Genomic DNA, 21,245 nt, shown 5'->3' with positions numbered 1-21,245 from the left:
TTCGAGGTTTGGGATGTTGTTGGGTACATGGCGATCTTTGCCATGCCTGATTCTAAACCCGATTGTCAATACAGTCTGTATGTACTGGGTTCTTTATCCGTGCCTGTCATAATCACTGAGGATAAAGACTGCACAGATAAGTAACTTTCAGGTTATATGTTGAGTGATGTCTCTAAATGCCAATGTCTCTCTTGTCCCGCTGTAGATACCGAGTGGCAATCTGGGTATGTTTGGCAATAGCGGAGCAGCACAAGCCAGGACCATGCAACAGCCGCAGCAACCGCCAGTGCAACCTCTTAATTCATCCCAGCCTAGTCTTCGTGCTCAAGTGCCTCAGTTTCTATCCCCTCAGGTTAGACAGCACTTCCACTCCTGGAGTTTTCCCTTTCCCTGGAACTCTTCCATATGCACTCTCCTTTCCATATGCATTCTGTCATACTCCTGAGGCTTTGCAGCTACTGTTGTCTGGCCGTGTCTGTGTTGATTTATTCACTAGCCAGTAAGCATGTTACATGTGTAAGATGTTCTCGTGTGTAGACTCTGTACGTTATCTGTGTGGGCACATTCTCTTGTTCCTTTTTGCAAAAAGTAGTGTTTCTAGAGAGCCGATGAGTTTGTTCTCAGCTCTTTTTCTATACATGGATGTTTGAGTATGGTTATTAAGATTTGTATTAGAGTCTCATTAACTCTTTGGTAGTTCATGGTACTACTTCTGATAATAGTAATATTTTCCAGCTGATGTCTTATGACTCTTATTAATGGTTTACACAGTTGCCAGTGTTAAAAGTAAATGTACAATGTTTAATACACTGCTCTTTCTTAGGTTCAAGCACAGCTTTTGCAGTTTGCAGCAAAAAACATTGGTCTCAGCCCTGCACAGTTAACCTCGCCAATTAATAATCCTCAGCATATGACGATGTTGAACCAGCTCTATCAGCTGCAGCTGGTAAGTTAAAAGACATGGCAAATAAGCTCTAAACCAGAATTGAAGGCATGAAGAGAAAATAAGGGAATGGCTAACTAAATTTTTAAATGGACATGACAGATCTTTAAAACCAGATGCTGATTTCTTTAGTAGAGTTTCTTTTCAAAGAAACAAAATCATGTTTTTTGCCTCGGGCTTTATAAATAGTCATTTGTGGAATAATTATCCTTTACAGCTGATCAGTGGAACTAAAAAAGTCAGTTGTCTTCGTACTGGTATGAGTAGCACAGTATATTCTCAAAGAGCACTCACCTGTGTATTACATGCCAACGTATGCAACTGATTGACCAACTGGGAAATTTGTGTCGCAACACAAGAAGAGAGAAATCTTGGCAGTGCTGGTCCCCTGAGTTACCTGGAGAACTTCCTTCAGTTGCCTCACTAAATAATAAAGTGTAGGGTAAATTTGCTGTAATTAATGGAATGTATATTAAACACATCGTGATAAGAACTGCTTGTTTTTGAAAAGTTGTGTACTTTTGCTATATTTGCAAATTTTACATATATGTATATATGTGTGTGTGTATGAAAATATTTAATTGGATTTTATGAATATTTTTAAAAGAGATACTGCTAACATTAAGTCAGCATTTGCTAGAGTTAAACATAAAATTGAGGATGACAGACTAGCTTAGTTGCTGATCTCAATGTGCTAGTCAAACTCTTTTGTTAGTAACAGTGTTTGATACTGTTGTTCATTTCTGGTTATGTTTCCTAGTTTTGAGGAGCACAGCATTGATCTCATGCCATGGTAATAATTGAACAGTACCCAGCTACTTGAAAAAATATATGTACAGGACTTCTTTGGATTTTAAATTCACATGTTTCAGAGAAACACCTTGAAAAAAAAATTTACTGCCCAGTTAACCACATTAACATTGTGGAATTTTTCTGGAATAAAGCAGCACAACTGATTAAATACAGAGTGTTGTCAGAACTCAAAATGGCCAAACCAAAAATAACTATTGGTATTTATCCTATTTGTATGGTATTATAAAATTCTATTTTAATTTTTGCTTTGTCTTACGATTTTTTCAGAAAAAAAAAGTTCCTATCTTTAATGAACACTTACTGCTCATAAACTTACTCATCAGGGTTTTTTATTGACATGTTTGGTTTTAAAAAAACCTAACGAACACTGGACTTAAACAAATGTATTTTAGAATACCTTCCTAACAAGATTGTTACTTTTGCTTCATTAACTGTTTTCAGAAAACTCCAGCGTTTCTGTCTTTTCTATTTTATAACGTACCAGAGCAGTTCAAGCAAGCTTGTTCAGCTCATTGTATATGTTAGGACCTCTGACCTCTCATTTCTGTCTTGTAGGCGTACCAACGTTTACAAATCCAGCAGCAGATGTTACAGGCTCAGCGTAATGTTTCCGGACCCATGAGACAACAGGAGCAGCAAGTAGGTTTGCCTGCCAGTTCAGTCTCTCCATTAGAGTTTAGTTTCAATGGCTTAAAGAGATTGTACTACATTATGCGAAAGCAGCTAAAGCATCCTTAGAAACAATAATATAGTACATGGCTTGAGTATTGAAAAGGAAAGAGTGCTAGAGTAATAAAGCTATTTCACAGCATTCAGTTATTGGAGGAAAGCTCTTCAACCCTTAATTTGGTTTATTTGTAAAGAGATCTATTGTGTTATTTCATTGTAGAGAAAGGCACAAGAAATCTAGTGTCTTTTTGTTCAATTGAGCGTTTATTGATTCTTTTTCTTGCCAGGTTGCACGTACAATCAATAACATGCAGCAGCAGATCCAGCAGCACCAGCGCCAGCTGGCCCAGGCCCTGCTTATGAAGCAGCAGCCTCCCCCTCCACATCTATCTTTGCACCCCTCTGCAGGCAAATCAGCCATGGATAGCTTTTCACCCCATCCCCAGGCTCCCGGCCTACCTGACCTGCAGACCAAAGAGCAACAGTCTTCACCGAACACCTTTGCTCCTTACCCTCTCGGTGAGCGTCCTTCATTAAAGCAGTTCCGTATGAAAAAGACAGAGGGAGTATATTTCATTATTTCAGCACCTAAATATTTTGCTCTACGATATAATAAATACAGAAATACAAAAGATGTGTTTATTAAATAGTGTTGAAATGCCTCAACAAAATCATGGGACTACATGCCTATCTGGTAGCTGTTCAGGTGGGCTGTATTTGCTCATCTGTGCTCTGCCTACAAATATCAGAACAGAAGATTTGCTTAATTAACTATCTACGTATGTTGCTATTTATGAACTAAATATATATTAACAGCATCATGTTGTAAAATACACAAATGTCATTGATAAACAGGAATATCGTCTGGAAGTCATGCAAAGTCATCTTTCCACTCTAATAAGCACTGGTAAGGGCATCAGTTTTGGTCAGTGTATTTTGAGAAAGATACAGATCAGTTTGAAGGAATGCAGAAAAAGTGTTGTGCAGATGATTAGATGTTGGCCTCAACTTGGCCTCAGGTTGCGCCAGGGGAGGTTTAGATTGGAAGTAAGGAAAAATTTCTTTACTGAAAGAGTGGTTAAACATTGGAAGAGGCTGCCCAGGGAAGTGGTTGAGTCCCCATCCCTGGAGGTATTTAAAAGACGAGTAGATGAGGCACTTAGGGACATGGTTTAGTGGGCACGGTGGTGTTGGGTCGACGGTTGGACTCGATGATCTTAGAGGTCTTTTCCAACCTCAATGATTCTATGATTCTATGATTCTATGTTTCAAAAACATGACTGCTAAGGAAAAAGTGAAATCCTCTGCTCAGTTTAGTCTAAAGAGAAGACTTAAGAGACATGCAGGAAGTCTTCAAAAATGTGAAAGATAGCTTCTAAGAAGTTTTCTTGCATGTGGCTAATGCAAGAGGTAATAAACTTTTGTTGCATAAAAGGAGATCTAGTTAAGGATTGCTTACTTGCTTTAAGCAAAGTAGAGTACTGGAATAAGTTATCTGGGAAGTTTCTGAAATCTTCTTCACCGGTCATGTTGTGGTAGGTTGGACATAGAGCTGTCAAATATGATTGATGTCAAAATAATCAATTCGGCCTTGAGACAGCGTGAACAGAACAACCTTTCAGACATGTTTTCTGTGATTGTTTGATGTATGTTACAGACTTCATTTATGACATAAAGGAATTAATGTAATCTCTTTGTGACTCTCTTTATGCTGTGTACAATAGAATTGCCAAGCTTTATCTGCCATGCAGCAGTTAAGAAGGTAATTTTGACTGCTATGGTGAGCTGTTAGAGCAGGGAGCATCAGAAGGCAAAAGAACTTATGAATTAAAGGCCTAAGTCTAACAGGTTCTTATCATATCTCAGCTTCCTGTGATCTGCTCCCTGCTAATAATCCTGCTTCAGGATTATCTATCAAAAAGAACCCAGATTCGTGTCACAGAAGCATGTCAAAATTATTCCTTAAATATAGTCTGATTTTGTTCTGTGTACACAAAACATATGCCCAAATAGTACACTACCTGCTCTGATGAATAGCAGCTGATTGTATGACCTCTTAATTAGTTGCTTTGTCTGGATTTTTAAAATGTTGTTAGCAAAATAAAATGGCAGACATCATGGGCGTGTGCTGGTGAGACATTAGGAATATTTTGGCTTAGCAATGGAATGCTGCAAATTCTTCACTGGTTTAAACATAGCATTCCACTGCATTCTTCCAGAATGCCTTTGCTGAGACAAGTGAAGAGACTGCAAGTAGAAATACTGACAGCTTTAAAATATTACCCCTACCTCTTTTTTTCTTTTTTCCTTTTAGCAAAGTTTTAACGTTTTCTGAATCCATGGGAGTTATATTGGTGTTCCCATAAAAGCAACAGTTCTTGACAGCAGGTTGAAAATGTGCATAGTAAATTACTACACATACGTACAGATGTCTGAAAATCAATGTTTAATAATTTCTTTAGCTGGATTTTTAAACACATCTTTTAATCCTCCAGTTTATTGTGGGTATCTAATGACCTGTTTCCCCTTAGCTGGACTGAACCCGAACATGAATGTAAATAACATGGACATTACTGGTGGTTTGTCAGTGAAGGACACTTCTCAGTCCCAGTCTCGCCTTCCTCAGTGGACACACCCCAACTCAATGGATAATCTGTCTAGTGCTGCTTCTTCGCTTGACCAGAACTCCAGCAAGCACGGTATGTCGCGTTTAATCTCTGGGTCAGTCTGGCTTTTTGAGACTTGAGTCATATTGCAATTGTAATTTTTTTCTCATGTTACTATTTTTGGTTAATACTCATAAATGGTTGGTACAGAGCGCCCTTTGAGACTGTGATATTTTTAAGATGATTTCTGCAGTCACATTCAGCAATGCATTGAAGTTCTTGCAGCTGTCACTTCCTACATGCAGTGTAGGAACGTTTGTTTTCATGTGCTGAATTTTGTTGCTCAGAACATGGAGTTTAAGTAAAACAAGCCATTAGTGTTGGCAAAACAAGTCCCACAAGCTTCCCCTTACTCCAGATCTGCATACCTTCAATCCAGAAAAGCTTTACATTGGCTTTTTCCCACAATTTTTCCAATATCATCAACCTTTCACAGCCAGTCCTGTACAAAGGCATGATGGATTATATAACTACCCACCCTGGGAGTTAGGAGCACAAACTTCATATTTTTCCAGAAGTGATTGCTAATCTGTTTGAACACCTTTATCCCTAACGCCTCCAGTATCCTGAGTCGTTTATTCCTTTATTTCCTGTACCAAGTTTATTCTGTTATGGTGCTCCGTTAACTTTATTGTATCCTGGATTTTATTATGAGCAGCATGAATTATTTCTTTTACAATAGGTTTTTATTCAGCAAGTAGCTGTACTGCTTATGCCAAATTGTTGTTTGATAGTTTGTAGGAACATGAGAATGGCCATTTCAAATCATCCATCCCATTAGCAATGAATACCTAGAGAAGGATGAGAAGAGCGCTTGCCTACAGTGGTATTCCTTAGTATGCTGTCTCAGCAAATTCCTATTTACCATCAGTGTAATGATTTGAATTACTTGGTCTCTTTTTGGCAGTGATGTAATGCGAATTTATTTAACTTGAGTGTCTAGATTGTACCAGCGGTGTGTCTCACAGCTATAATTTGTAGTAAGGCTTCAGAGGCTGCTAAGCCTTGCTTACTGTGTTTATATTTTCATTTTCTTTTTTATCTTTGTAATACAGAAAGAAAAAAAGAAAATAATAACAAAATACAGGGACTGATGAAATTCCATACCCAAAATTGGTCCCACTCCTAAACAAACCATTTCATTCATTACAGGTGCTATACCTGGAGGTTTAAGTATTGGTCCTCCGGGAAAGTCCTCCATTGATGACTCTTATGGCCGGTATGATCTGATTCAAAACAGTGAATCGCCCGCCAGTCCACCCGTAGCTGTTCCTCACAGCTGGTCACGTGCCAAAACCGATAGTGATAAGATTTCCAATGGCTCCAGCATAAACTGGCCACCAGGTAACAAAATACAAAGTATTCGTGTTAAACCGATGTCCTTAAAACGTATTGTTGGTTTCATTTATTGAATCCTCATGCCTTCTGATACACAGGAACTTTGGAGAATTACAACTTTATATAATCTTCTTTTTATTATATTTGAAACAGAGTTTCATCCAGGAGTGCCATGGAAAGGACTGCAGAATATTGATCCTGAAAATGACCCCGATGTTACTCCTGGAAGTGTTCCAACTGGGCCTACCATAAACACCACGATACAGGATGTTAATCGCTATCTTCTCAAGAGTGGAGGTAAACACATAATTTACTTCATCTGTGTATACTTTCTTTTTCTTTCCAAAAAAAGGTGACTTCATATATGATGGCTGTAGTATATTTTTGCATGTAATCCTAATCTAATAATGCTTCTGCTCTGAACTTTCACTGAAAATCCAGAAATACTTGATTTAAATATAGGACTGAGAAATTTCTGGTTGACAAACGTTGTGAGATGTAATATAAAATTCTGTGGTCACTGGAAGTTTTTGTAACCTGTAATGCTTTGTTTTGAACAAGAGTTTGCTCTCCACACTGACCAACCTCTTACATACACTTTGTGAAATACTCAGAAGACACAATGCAAAAGTTCCACAGTTGTTGCTGAGGCAGCAGGCTTCTGTCACACTAATTAATTGTAGCTTTGTTAGAAGATCAATCAGCAAAATAAATTAGAACTGTTTTATCCCCAAAACCATCAAAGAAAAGAAAAAATAGGGAATTGACTAGTAAACTAGTATTTCCCAGTGCCATTTCCATTCCTTTTGTCTTGTCAGTGCTAACTCTGGAATTAAAAGGGTACTCTCTAAAACAATAAACCATTGGGACTATGCGACTTGTTAACTAGATGTACTGAAAGTGGATCAAGGGAAAGGTGGCTGCGTTTAATCATGATCAGCGTGCCGAAATAGGCAAGTTATCTGCACTCTATTAGAGCACTCTAATATGCACAGGAATAGTATAATGAGGTTGTCAAGAAGGACCTGTCAGGATTAAAAATGTGGATTTTGTTCTAGTAGTTACATCTGTGATATCTGCGTAGATTGTAAATCGGAACTATCCTTGAAACAGGCTTCCAGCTCTGGGCTTGTTAACTCAGACGAAGGGATGTGAAACGTGAGGGGAAAGGAGGCAGGGGTTTTCATTGCCTTGAATGATTTTAGTTGTCCCTTACCAGAAAGCAATCTTTATTTAAGCTGAAACATGGAGTATTTGTGTGCATGAGTAATGTTGAATTAACTTTTAATGACGCAAATGTACTTCAAGGGGCAGGCAACCTGAATGGTTTGAAGTTATAAAAAGAAAAGTATAAAGACATAATTCAGTCACAGTTCAGATACGGTACACCCAAGAAATACTCCCTTTAGACCAAAAGCCTAGCCCTACAGAGCTATACCTGTAAGTTAGATGATACCTACTACAGGTCCTTCTTCTTTGTAGAAGGAAAGTATACATTAGCGCTGTTGGCATATAATCTGTCTGTGGAATGAAGAAATAATTACGCTACTTAGAGAGGGTCAGTATAGATGATTTTTGCAGAAGTAAACAGGCCCTCAAGAGCCAGAACCTTCTGAAAAGCAGTGACTGTTGCGGTCCATGTATGCTTTCCTTTCCTCATTAGTTTTTTAGCTTGTTAATAATACAATTTTAGTAAAAAGTGTAGTTGCTGAATCTGTTTCTTTATGCTCGTATAACCTAGGTGTTTGCTCCTAGGTAAAATTATCTGTCAGTATCCCTCCATATGAGACTGGGGCTTTCACGACATGCTGCCAGGCATGCAGCCTGAAGTACACGGATTGTATTAACAGAGCTGATCTCCATTTAGAGGGCTAGACTGTGGTGTATACCATCCTTGCACTGTATGCTTAGAAACAGACAAAACCTAAGCTTTTGGGTTGTTTTTTTGTTTTACCCTGTTTGCTAATGAAGCTTTGCAGGGTCAGCTACTATGAGCTGAAAGTCTTAGCCATATGGAATGAGGAACGGTTTCAGCTCTGTGGGCATATGGGCTTTTGAATCTGATATAATTCCCTCACTCCTGCCTGGGGAATAGATTATTTCCAGAGAGGGCCTTGATACAGAGTTATTTTGCTTGAGACTGATGTCTGTATTGGTGTCCTTTGGAGCGCAGTGAGTCTGGATAAGGTGAAGTTTGGTTGGTTGCTGTTCCAGTTGAAAATATAGCCTGTGTTTTTTATTGAGCTGAGGGATGAGATTGTCGTTTTACTTCCTCCCTTCTACCTCAGTACAGCGCTCTTTTCCAAAGAACTCACCTATTTTTATTAGTCAGTTAAAGATGTTTCACTATCACAGTCCATCTATGTATGTCAGGAATGATAAGTCATGTAGGATACACACTTAATTTTGTTGGTGGCTAGAGAGAATACCTCCAGCTCTTCTGGTCTTTATAATGAAGATACTTTATTTCATGTTCAGTTTCTTTCATTTGCTGCCAGTAAGGAAATTGTATGTATGCTTAGATAGCTCCTCAGATTGTAAATGATTTACCAAGATGGTTTCAGGCTATTTCATTTAATGTTACCAGTTTGAGAAGAGATTGCTAAAATATATCCTTGCTTTACTGAAAGTCTGCAAAAATGTACAGATGTTTGTGGGCATTAGGATGTAGCAGAAGTGCTTACCTTGAGTAATTTAGGGCAAATCACCTATGGTAAGAGGTTAGTTTATCATACACATCTATGCTCATCTACAGTTGCCATTCCTTAAGTCAGCCGGCAGAGCACCTTTATAAATGAAGCCTGTTCCTTGAGACTAAACAGTTTAACACTGATTTTTTGAGAGAGTCACGTATCTTAAAGGAAATGCAGAATTTATCTTCTGCACAGGCACCTAGTACCTTTGCTACTGTGCCAGCTTTCTTTTCTTTTCTGCTAAAGACTTCTGCTTCACTTTATCACGCTTTCTATAACATTTCATTCCTAGACTTCAGAGACCAGGCTGATTAAGGAAAATGCCTTGCATGGTTTGTATTTGCACATAATAGATTTGCTTATGTCACACCAAACATCATTATGCCCATCTTTCTTAGTTGCTTCTCTGCTGGTTCTGCAGGGTCATCCCCAACATCATCTCAGAATGCCACGCTGCCTTCATCGAGTGCCTGGCCGCTTAGTGCCTCCGGCTACAGTAGCTCTTTCAGCAGCATTGCATCCGCACCTAGCATTGCAGGTACGAAAAATGGCCTTTCTACTTTCGCATCCTTCTGCATTCTGAGAAAAGGCCCTAGAAAGTGCTTTCCCAGTTATTACAGTAGTGCTACTATAGACAGAAGCATATTTTTTAGTACTGTGCTAGGTAGGCAGCTCTCCTGGCAGCTCTCGAGTGGTGAGCATTGGATGGTATGCCTGGAATTGTGCTAAGGAAAAATGTATTTATTCCACTTGGTGCCCCATGCTGTCACTCTGTATTGGCATCGAGATCTCTTAATGACTATTTCCACTGCAGCTTTGAGGAGGAATATTGCCTAGGGCCTCAGTAGAAACACCCCTACTAGACCCTTCTAGTAAAAGCTGATACAAATTTTTTTTTTATAAACTCACTGTTAAAAGTGAGCCATCTTCAGCTCAGGAAAAAGTTTAGTAGTACCTCAAGGAGGTACTCTGCATGGCTGTGGAGGGGTTGGGTTTGGGGCTCTTAAATGTCTTTTAATAGTCAATCCTAACCCTGATGCTCCCCTATATGGCTGAGATTGTAGGTCATCTAAATAATTACCCCATTCTTTTTAATGAGCTATAAATTCTGGAGCATCTCTCTCTGCAAATCATAGAAACTTTGCTTGCGAACTGGCTACCTAAGTATCGAGTTTATCCCATTATAAAAATGTGTTGGGGCTGTTGTATGGATTGTGTTAGCATTTTCATATCTAATCAATGAAAACCCTCCACTTCTTTGAATAAAGGAAGGTGCAACCTCCAGGTACTGGAGAATGCAAATGCAGAATGCAAAACAAAAAGGGATCGTTTGAAATGTTATACTCCAGTGAAAGGAAGAGAAAGGAATGGCTTGCTTTTCTTTTATCTGCCATGCATTTCTGCTTTATTTGCTTTTTATTTTTTTGCAGTGTCATCTAATCTTTGTGTTAACCCCATGAGAAGTAGTGACATAGCAACATCTAATGTGTGGTAATGTGCATGTATCATGTGCTACATCGCAGGCTCAGCTGCTCTGAGTTCTAAACCTCAGACTTTCTCCCTTTCCTCCCACCATTTTACCCTTGTTAATGTTGTCATCATCATCATCATTGTTGAATTATTTCTGTTGCTACAGTTTGCAAGAAGATGGGACAGTGGTTGCCCTTTCACTTAAATTGTTATGATTCAGTATAAAATCATTGAGTTAAACGATACAGATAAATCGAGGCAATTTGGGGAGTGTGTGTGTATATAACTGAGGCTGTGATTTGGTGACTGGTGAATTTGGCTTTAGGACTAATAAAAAAACCTCAACGGCTGCCTGATGCAGAGCACTGATTCAGTATAAGCTTAATCTGCCAGTTCAAATCTGGTTTTAAAAAAATTCCCAAGATTTTTGCATCTTGGACTTTGTCAGGCCAAGTATTTTCTTACTGTCTGCAATCAACATTAAAGCATTAAGGCAGCATTATCACAATATCATTTGCTCTGGCAGAAGATGCGGTGATGTGTGACCATTTCAGTCCATTCCAGTCAAACATGTGCTGCTAATGTTAGTAACGGTGGGACTGTGCTATGACAAGGAAATTTGACTCTAATTTCACAACATATGTTGGTGCAAGGAAGAAAGGCAGGGATGTGTAAGTCTAAAGGTGAATAAAGGGTTTTGTTTTGGTATCTGTAATTTGAATCAATTTTGTCTGCCACTCTGAATGCTAAACGGTATTTGTTATTCTTGGTTTTTGTATGATTTTATAAAACTCTGGTTTGGCAGGAACAGTAGTAAGATAGTTGAAAAACTGATTAGGGAAATAAACTGAGCAGAAAGTTACAAAGAGTGACAGGTTGTGATATGGTCTAATCTTCTGAAGACTTCATTTTTCTCAAAGACACTTGGAAAAAAGAGTATCTGTTACTTTGAATATTCAGAAATACAGGTTTTGTTGGTCTTTGATCTTTGAAATTTTAATAATATATCAGAAGAACATATGGATATACTGGTTACTTTACATTAGATAAAATGAGTTGTGTAAGAAAAAGTGGTTAAGTTCTGTTAAACCTTTGAGAGAGACAATCTTGAAGTGTTTCATTATAATTTTGATGAAATCAGATTTCAAATACTTAAGTCCATTTTCTGGTCTTTTTCTCATGTATCGTCTTTTACGAGAAAGCGAAATAGTAGGAGATGTTAAAAAGGGAACTGTATGTGTAGCAGGTGTTGTGAGATTCAGTAAATACAAAATTCTTTGAAAATGTAAATACCTAGTGTAAGTAGGTTAAAGGATACAGGATTTATATTGCTGGATGGTACAGAATGCTATTCTTTTCTCTTCTGAAAAGCTGGAAGAATATAGTCAATGCAGAAGCTTGACTGTTACCCATCCTACTTGGTTTAGCAGTTGTTGCTAACTAAAAATACACAAATGTATTTTTTTCTGTTGCAGGTAAATTGTCAGACATCAAGTCTACGTGGTCCTCTGGCCCAATCTCTCACACACAAGCCTCTCTGTCCCACGAACTATGGAAGGTACCCAGAAACACTACTGCTCCTACGAGACCACCTCCAGGCTTAACAAACACCAAGCCATCATCTACGTGGGGTGCCAGTCCCCTGGGCTGGACCAGCTCTTACTCCTCTGGTACTCTTGACTTCTGTGTTTTATAACACCACAGTGCCTTCTTTTTACCATTGTTCGCTCTTATTCTGTGTTACAATAGTGAGGCACCCCATAGCTGTGTGTTAGGCTCCAGAAACTTGAGGTTTAATACAAGTAGAGCGTGTCTGTTTTGGGGATGAAGCTCAAGTCTGTTTATTTTAACTAGGATAAGTTGTAAATGAAGCTGTCATCTTTCAGGTGGTCATATTAGTAATTTTATGTAGGAATTGCCAAATTATTTAACTCCAACTAGGATTTTTTCCATTTCCTTAATTTCTAAAAATATCTTTTAAACATGTTTCTTGTTTTGTGGTGTGATCTATGACTGCCTGTGAGGCTTCAAGATGAGTGAATCAGCCCATGGAATTTAATATGGAACACATTTTTGGAGCATGGATGTGAAGCATTTAGGACCTGATGGCATTGCAGGGCCCTCAGGGAATGTCTTAATTTTTTCATGCAGGCTGGTTTTTTAGATGTCGTTGTTTTGCTTAAATACAAATATGAGAAACCATGGATGTGGCTATATAAATACATGTATTTATACATCATGTTTGTTTGTGAAGTATTGTCAGCTTCAAAAGTATTACACCTATTTTATAAAGCTGACTGTTTTATTAATCTGCTTTCACTAAGTTGGGAATTCAGTGTTCTTCCCTCTTCTTGCCATTTATTTTGTCTCAGTTTTCTTCACCAAAACCCCACCTGGTGGGCAGATACTGCTGGTGCCAGGATTCTCTCTGGAGCCTGAGTGTGGTCACACATGTGACTACAGAAGTACTGCAGTTTCTCAAATGCCACTCATAAATATCAAGCTTTTACAGTTTCTCATTGTAAAACACCAGGCTGAAGTTGGAAAAGCAGGTTTTGTTGGTTATGTCCTTGTATCTTTAATCATAACATTGTCAGTGCAGAAATATGTGTTTTGAATAAGTCACATACATTAATGTGTCATTGGCAAGATAGCAGAATGCTGCAGTGCTATAAAAATCTTTAATAGCAAGCAGCAATCTAAGCTTGGACATCTGAATAGCTTTCGAAATGTGTCTTCCAGATTAATTCTAATGTCACCTGAAGATACCATTTGTTGCAGTGTCATACCTGCATCCGCTAGTTTTCTAATAGTTATTGTGGGAATGTGAAAAATGCCACAGATCTTTTAAATGTAGCAAAAGCAGATTTTCATTCAGCAACCTTTCATTCCGAAGACGACAATAAATCAAGATGTGAGGAAACTGCTGTAGGATTTGTTTTCAGTAGCAATACTGCTTGGTAGTATGATGTGATTGCAGATAAGTTTTCTTCTTGTAATATGCTCTCCACATCATGATAAAATGTTCTGTTGTGGAATTTGTATTATAGGTTCTGCGTGGAGTACTGACAGCTCAGGGAGAACAAGCAGCTGGCTGGTTCTTCGAAACCTCACACCCCAGGTAAACAGAATTGTACATAACTAGTTATGAAAAGAGACTTGTCACATTTAAGAGATAAGAAGAACATTTATCAGCCTTGGTCATTTGGTTCATTTGAAGGGAAAATAATTATTCTGCATTATTACAAGTGTCTGTTTTCTACAGGGAATTTGTTAAGTTTTCAAAGTGCTGTCAAGTCAAGTATGAACTTTTAAGACTGTAATTACTCATTCAAGTGTGCACCATTTATGTATGTGTAAGTTTGGAGGTGAATGATGTTTTAAAGCAGATACAGAGATGTAAAATCTGCTTTTTCTATGGGTTGGTTTTGGGGTTTTTTTTCTGTTCTTCTAAGTCTGTCAAATCCTCTAGTCCTCAGCGTAGTGTCATTCACAAAGAAGAACTTCAGTCACAAAGCCTTGAATGTAGACATCCAAATTAATCTTGGGGAAAATTTAGCTACATTTATGAACTGTGTGTTTTTCCTTTGACTTATTTCTGGACTTCTGTGGACTTCTAATGATAAATATAATTTGTATCACCTAAATTGGGAAATTCTGTGCACTGGACTGCAGGGAAGTCTTAAAAAGACAGGATGTCTCGCTCAGTGAAGACCGTGATAAGTCTATAAATTCTTCTTATGGAAGAAAAACCTTTTTTCTCTTTCATCTGTACTTATTCTTTAGCTTTTAAAACTTGCTTAGTTAATAAGCATTTAAAGTAAAATCACAAAAATACAGATAACCTTTCCCCCCTTTCCCTCTTACCAGATTGATGGTTCCACACTGCGGACACTGTGTTTGCAACATGGCCCTCTAATAACATTCCACTTGAACCTGACGCAAGGGAATGCTGTGGTCCGATACAGTTCCAAGGAAGAAGCAGCCAAGGCCCAGAAGTCTCTGCATATGTACGTTTCTGCTCTCTCTTTGTTATGAAATCAGTTTTATCTCAGAAACTATTTTCTTAGGCATTTATTTGCTAGGACTCGAAACTGATCACTAGTTAGTTTAATCTGATTTTGGAAATTACCTAATGAGAGAGAGAAAAAAAAATTGGGGACTAGATACTCATATACTACTGAATAAGAGGTCATTACAAAACTTGATAATAGATGTTCACCATTAATAATGTGCTCAGTAAGGAGCACATTGTCACCTATAAGACTGCAAAGAATTTGTAAGATGTGATGAGAATTCCAAAGGAAGCTCGGAGAGAAAAGAGCATGAGGCAGGGTTTTAGCTTAGAGAGCAACAGAAAGGACAAAATGATAAAGAATGCATTCATGAGGGTCACCTTTTTTGAAGGAGTTTTGAAAGAAATTGGAAGAAAATGTATGACAACAAAATGTGCTTTTTAGGTGTTTTAAAATCTGTGGGACTAATTGGCATACTAGGCAAGAGCTGGAGAATTTGAGTGATAAAATCAGTTATGTTTCAAAAGAAGACTTAGGTGCTTAGAGTTGGAAAGCAATTTTCTTTATCAACAGGTTATAGCAGGAGTATAATGAAAAATATTGATCATAGCGGAAACAACGTTTGGAACTAGTTGTACTACTGGCCTGATTACCGTCCCTATACTTGGAGATTTAGGAGCAATGGTTACTCCATATGTAAAGTTGCAACTACTTTCCCATTACGAACCTGATTAACAGAAATTGTAGCAATAATAGTAATATTAATGACCGTGTTGCTTTTTTAACTGTTGACCATTCCTTAATTAAATATTACGAAGCAGCATTCAGAACAATTTGAGATGAAAAATTGACCCAATTTAGTTACATCACTTTAGATGTGGGCATCAGATAAAAGAAATAATGCCAAAGGCAAAATTAATACGCAAGTTTAAAGATGAGTGCTTATTTTAAATATGTACATGGCAATGTCCTTACATTATCAGTGATCTGGAAGGCCTCCGTTTAAATTGTTTTTTTAATAGGTTGTGGCATAACTCTAGCTACACTGCTGGCAAGGACAGGACAGACCTTTCTGAATGAAAAGGGTTGAGCTATATATGCGTTTGGTTTGCTGGCAGGGTGACAACAGTAAAATACGCTGGGATTTGTGGAAGCCAACAGGGCAGTATTAGAGTTCCAAGAGATATCAGCCACTATCTGTTTCACAGATAAATGTTTACATGGAGTTGATCACTGGAAAATACATCACAGAGCCAACAGTCTCAGATCCCATCTGATTTGATATGAGAATAGCTTGCTCACGCTCTTCATCTCTGGTTGCGTGGGGTTGTTTTGCTATATAAATTAGGAGCAGCAGTGATTAGTACTTTTTGGAAATTAATTTAAAATTTAATGAAGAACGCATAGTTTTCAAAGACTGCGTTTGCATCCCTTCGCTTACATATTTAGGAAAGGCAGACATTCTTACGATGTGATTTTCAGCAAGGAGCATTTGGATAAACCCTGCTTGTTGATGGCTTCCAAACCAGAGGCTGCGGTGAGGGGGAATAGCCATTACAAACACGTTTGTATTCCAGCGAGAGCGTAGTTGTTAATGTATGTGTTCGGAGTTACCATTGCCATGCAGTGGTGAGACTGAACTAATTCAGAGAACCTGGAGGTTTAGGCAGACAGTGCCAGGTAGATTTATCCTCCAGTCTTTTTAAAAAGATCTTAGCTTGCAAAATAAATTCTAGAAGAAAACAAAAGCTAGGTTCTTGGAAGAATTCTGCATCCATTGCATTAGTCATGCAGTTATTCTTGTCAAACATACACAAAGGAAATTAATTTTAAACTTACTATTAAAGTGAGGTTTCAGGGAACAGGAGGGGGGGAGACAAAACCTTCAACTTTGCAGGATGAGTGGTGAGTTGCACTGAAGTACAAATCAATTTTTAGAGTACAGATGTTGGAAATGTGTTCCCAACACAGCCAGTGGGTTTCAAGTATATCTTTAAATAAAAGCAGGAATAAGCTTTAGACACGGAATAGTTAAACCGTACAGTGAAGAGTTAATGTTAAACATTGTGATGGGACAAGACCTTTAAAGGTATGAAAGCATACTTGTTTGTTACATGTGAAAAAAGAAGGATTCTCTAATCTTTGAGTCTCTAAGTCTTCTGAGAATATTTAAAAAAGGAAGAGGAATTACACACCTCATGGTCCGGAGGTGTAGCATTGCTTTGCTACATTATATGATGCATTGTCAGAGCTATATTTTGTATGTTAGCTGTTTAGGAAGGCAAAGTGCTGTAATTACTACAGGTCCCACTGCCCAGTGCTCAGAAATAATAAAAGCTACAACATTTATGCAAAAGTGAAAGTGGGGTAAGGCGGCAGTGTTCTCAGGTGCTTGAGCACAGACTTAGAAACAGCATTTCAGCCTTTGCTGTAACTAAGAAGTTACCATCGAGTGTGATGGCTGTAGACATCCTGAGGTGCAAGGTGTCTGAATTTTAGTCTGCTCATGTATCTGGCAGATTTAAAAAAAAAAAAAAAGAAGAAGAAAAAAAGAGAGAGAGAGACTTCTTTTCTTTTCCTGGTTAGTTGATTTTAAAATACGCAGCAAATGATTGAATCTGTTGCAGGATTTAAATACTAGAATATATTCTTTGATGACAAATTAATGTGAAGCAAACAGTTTTTGAAAATGTATTATAATAAATGTGTCATTGTCGGCGTCATTTGTTACTGATAATGCTGGTATGCTCCTATCTTTGTGCCCCAATAGAATACAGCCTCCCATGATGCATGTTAGTTAAACGAGGTGGTCTCCTCACATACAGCTTTGTGTGTTTGCCTATGGATGTAGAAAGGTAAATAGAAAATAGGACAGAGAAGTCTTTGTTCAAGAGACTGTGACTGCTGAAAGTGAGCAGATGTGGCATAAATCTTCATCTCAAATTCAGCTTGGGGGAAAAATGGTTTTATATCCTTCTTGGATATTCCAAAAGCGCCCTTTGCACCCCTTGTTTCATGTCGCACCTTTTGGCTTTGTCCTCAGGTGTGTCCTGGGAAACACTACCATCCTGGCCGAGTTTGCTGGTGAAGAAGAAGTCAACCGTTTCTTAGCACAAGGCCAGCCACTGCCGCCCACCTCCAGCTGGCAGTCCAACACTGGAACCAACCAGACTCGCCTGGGCTCCTCGAGCAGCTCTCACGGCTTGGTCCGCAACGACGCCGGCCACTGGAACACTCCCTGCCTGGGGGGCAAGGGGAGCAGCGACCTGCTGTGGGGTGGGGTGCCTCAGTACTCCAGCAGCCTTTGGGGACCCCCGAGCACCGACGACGGCAGAGTTATCGGAAGCCCGACACCTTTGAATACTCTTCTTCCGGGTGATCTTCTCAGTGGGGAGTCCATCTAGGAAACAAGAGAAACAAAATGGAAATAACAATCATCAGCACTAAAGGAAAAATAAAAATTGTAACCCTTTCCAGTCCCGGGCTTGATGAAGAATCCAGCTTTAACAGATCAGACTGGCAGCCCTTTTTAGTACCTCTGTCCAGTATCAAATATGAAACTGCAGAAGTCCTTGTGAACTGTTCATGAAACAGTATGGGCTACTTTTGGTCAGTGTCACATGCTAATGACAGGTTTTATTTTTTTCATGGCTTTTTGTTTTATGTTGTCTTTTTATGTTTGTATGGTGATTTTAAAAACAAAGTATAAAAGCTGCTTAGAATAGGTCTATCATGAAGGGCACTTTTCAGAATTTGGGCTGGAAAGGGTTATTTTATCAGCTGGGGGGAGGGGGGGGGAAGGGGGAAATGAAAGCCTATTTAAAATGAGCCTGTGACTATTATGCACATTACCAGAGGCGGACCCAATAATCAGAAAGGGTGAAGTGTGATATTTACCATTGGTACAGAAAAGTAATGAATCTGAATGGTAACTATTGACTGTACAGGTTGAGCGGGGGGGAGGGAGGGCAGGGTTGGGGTATCTCTGTGTCCACTACTCCCATGGATCTGCCTATGCACATTACCCTTGTTTCATTACTTTTTCATGTCATTTTTTTAATCCCAAAAATATAAAAAGTAAAAAAAAAAACAAAAAAAACCCACAAAAAAACCCAACAACAAAAAAAAACACATATCAACATGCAAATACTTGAATCCAGCAGGCCAATAACAAAATGTGAACACTTTCTAAGTCTAATTATTACACTTCCAGGTCGGCATCCGTACACAAAAAACAGGCTCTAAGAATTTTTTTTAAAGTTCGGACTATATGTTTTTGTTGGAACAGATGTATGTATGTGAGTGTGCTTGTGTGCATGTGTGCGCGCGTGTGTGTGTGCCCATGCGTGGTTTAACTAAAAGTGTGAATTTTTTCCTTTTATTCAGTATATGCTTTTTATTTGCTCATTGGTCAAATGTTTAATTGTTACTAGCTTCTAACTTTGCACTGAGTGTCCGCAGCCCTTCTTGTAGCTAATCCTATAATGCTAAAAAGAAAAAAAAAAAGAAAAAGAAAGAAACTGATAGAAGGGGCCGGCGACAATTCACGTGTAAATGTTTACTCAAGGACTCTTATCGCATTTTAAAAATTACAGTGTGTATCTCTGGAGAATAATATGTATATCTACCTTTAGCGGCTTTTTATTGTGGACTAATGCAAGAAAATTATTACCGGAGTATTGCACCATTTTTCCATTCGGAATATAAAGTTTAAAAAAAATACTCTTGTTGAACTGTGGCCATAGATAATTGTAAAGAGTGGATAGTTCCCTTGCAAGCAGGAACAGAAACAAGCACTTGGACATAGGTTTTGACTGCTTTTGGAGGAGCCAGGAGTTTTGGCTCCCACCTGTTTACAGACCTTTTTTTCTCCTTCAAACTTTAAAATAAAAAAGGAATTAAAAAAAAGAAAAAAAAAAAAAAAAAGACTTCCATCGTAAAGAAAACTATTTTCAGAATGAAGATATGCTACTTCAGAGCTCTGGGATTGAACAGTGTTGTTGTATTATTCTTTTCTTTGGCCATTGCTGTGTACTATTTTTGTTGTTTTTCCTCCTCTTCGTCAAAGTGGCGAAAACTTTGTGATCACTATCTTGCACATGGTGGAAGATGTCTCAGGAAAGCCGGGTTTCCCGAGGAGCAACTCCACACCATTTCATGTATTTTTAAAACCCAACTCCTAGCACTGAAGATATTATTAAAAAACAATAAAATAAAAAAAAGACAGTAAGAAAGAAGAAAATACCTAATCTAATGTGTAGCAGTTACATATTTACCAAATAATGGACTCAAAAGAAATAGATGTTTGAAGAGTGCTTTATATATTAAAAAATCGCTTTATGTTTAAAAAAAGATCAATGTTTTTGATTGTTTTGAAAGGAAGAAAGACAATGGAATAACATACACTTCAAGTATGTTTTAAAAATTATATGAACATTGTGCTCCCTGCCTGCTTGGATCAGGAAACTTGTGCATTACTTTTTTTTTTTTTTTTTTTTTTTTTTGAAGATTAGCTTTTTAATGGTTTTATCAGATTTAAAGGGTCCTGCAAGATTGCAAATTAACAAAAGCTGGTTTTATAGAGGATCATGAACTATGCACAAACTGGGTTCAAGACTTGTTTTTTTCTCAAGTTTTAGTAGTGTATTTAGCTGAATAACCTTTCCTCAGAGTAATTGCATCTCATTGCCATTACACGCCTCCTACATATATATTTTATATATATACACACACACTCTTATATAAAATATGTATGTGTGTATGTGCGTGTTTACATACAATTTTCCATGCTGAAGTTTAGCATTGAGTTGTAGAAAAACTCCTGATATTTTAAAATTGGGAATGAAAACTTCTGTTTAAGGGTTTGGGGGGTGGGTTTTTGTTTTGGGGCTTTTTTTTTTTTTGCCTTTCCTTTTGAATTAAAGATGTCTGTAACTCTGAGATTAAAAAAAACCAACAATTGTGGCTTTTAATGTTTATTCTCCTCATAGAATGTGATTGTTAAAGAACATGCACCGAAAGTTGCTTTCAAGAGTACGAAGATTCTTTGAAACTTAATAAATTGCAGTTTTTTCTTGGCTGTTCAAATAATGTGTATTTTTCTTTTATGCAGGGGATACTAAAATAAAAAAATACTGTTAAATCTGTTAAGGTATTTCATGGAAGAAGTTTAACTCTTTCAATACTAATGAGAATTAAGTGTACAGCCAGGCAAATCGCTCCTGTAAGTGTAGTCACACACTTTGGATCTGTGCTTGTTGGTGATGGCATTCTCGTAAGCTTGTATCATGAACGCTTTGCATATCGCATCCAAAAGAGTGCTGCGTAAAAAGCAGCAATCATTTTTTTGTTAGAATTATGTTTTCCTCATTTATTCATGTCTTTAGTAATACAGTAGATGAATTGTGAACACTTTGGATACTGCGAGGCTGAAGGCTCCTCTCTAGCTCTGCCATTCAGTCACCCCGTAGCCTCCCGTGTTCTGGACCTGGATGTCTCTAGCTCTAAATTGCCAGTTCCGCTACATTTTATGAGATGGGCAAATAGCCCGTAAATAAAATAGGGTAGAAACGCCAAAATATTTTCATGTTTGGCCTTTCAGGTTTTGAAGTGAAGGGAGATATTTACAGTGGCTAAC

The 21,245-nt window shown here is 38.1% G+C and overlaps 1 protein-coding gene across 11 annotated transcripts in view; it reads left to right on the top strand.

The window, feature by feature from the left end:
- The window catches only part of TNRC6C (trinucleotide repeat containing adaptor 6C), a 116,944-nt gene extending 96,195 nt beyond the window's left edge, over positions 1 to 20,749 (top strand). For 7 of the 11 annotated variants that reach the window (XM_076353550.1, XM_076353554.1, XM_076353552.1 and 4 more), the window contains 12 exons: positions 206 to 352; positions 824 to 946; positions 2,312 to 2,395; positions 2,713 to 2,944; positions 4,957 to 5,124; positions 6,244 to 6,435; positions 6,583 to 6,726; positions 9,544 to 9,660; positions 12,068 to 12,262; positions 13,643 to 13,713; positions 14,463 to 14,602; positions 17,652 to 20,749. In XM_076353550.1, the coding sequence (XP_076209665.1) occupies positions 206 to 352; positions 824 to 946; positions 2,312 to 2,395; positions 2,713 to 2,944; positions 4,957 to 5,124; positions 6,244 to 6,435; positions 6,583 to 6,726; positions 9,544 to 9,660; positions 12,068 to 12,262; positions 13,643 to 13,713; positions 14,463 to 14,602; positions 17,652 to 18,012 (1,974 nt within the window). In that variant the 3' untranslated portion in view covers positions 18,013 to 20,749. The remainder of the gene's footprint in view (positions 1 to 205; positions 353 to 823; positions 947 to 2,311; positions 2,396 to 2,712; positions 2,945 to 4,956; positions 5,125 to 6,243; positions 6,436 to 6,582; positions 6,727 to 9,543; positions 9,661 to 12,067; positions 12,263 to 13,642; positions 13,714 to 14,462; positions 14,603 to 17,651) is intronic. The other 4 variants (XM_076353558.1, XM_076353557.1, XM_076353553.1 and 1 more) reach the window with 2 other exon arrangements.
- The last annotated feature ends 496 nt before the right edge of the window (positions 20,750 to 21,245 follow it).

This window comes from Aptenodytes patagonicus, chromosome 16, assembly GCF_965638725.1.
Source record: "Aptenodytes patagonicus chromosome 16, bAptPat1.pri.cur, whole genome shotgun sequence".
Taxonomy (NCBI): Eukaryota; Metazoa; Chordata; class Aves; order Sphenisciformes; family Spheniscidae; genus Aptenodytes; species Aptenodytes patagonicus.
This window is presented reverse-complemented; position numbering and strand designations above follow the sequence as displayed.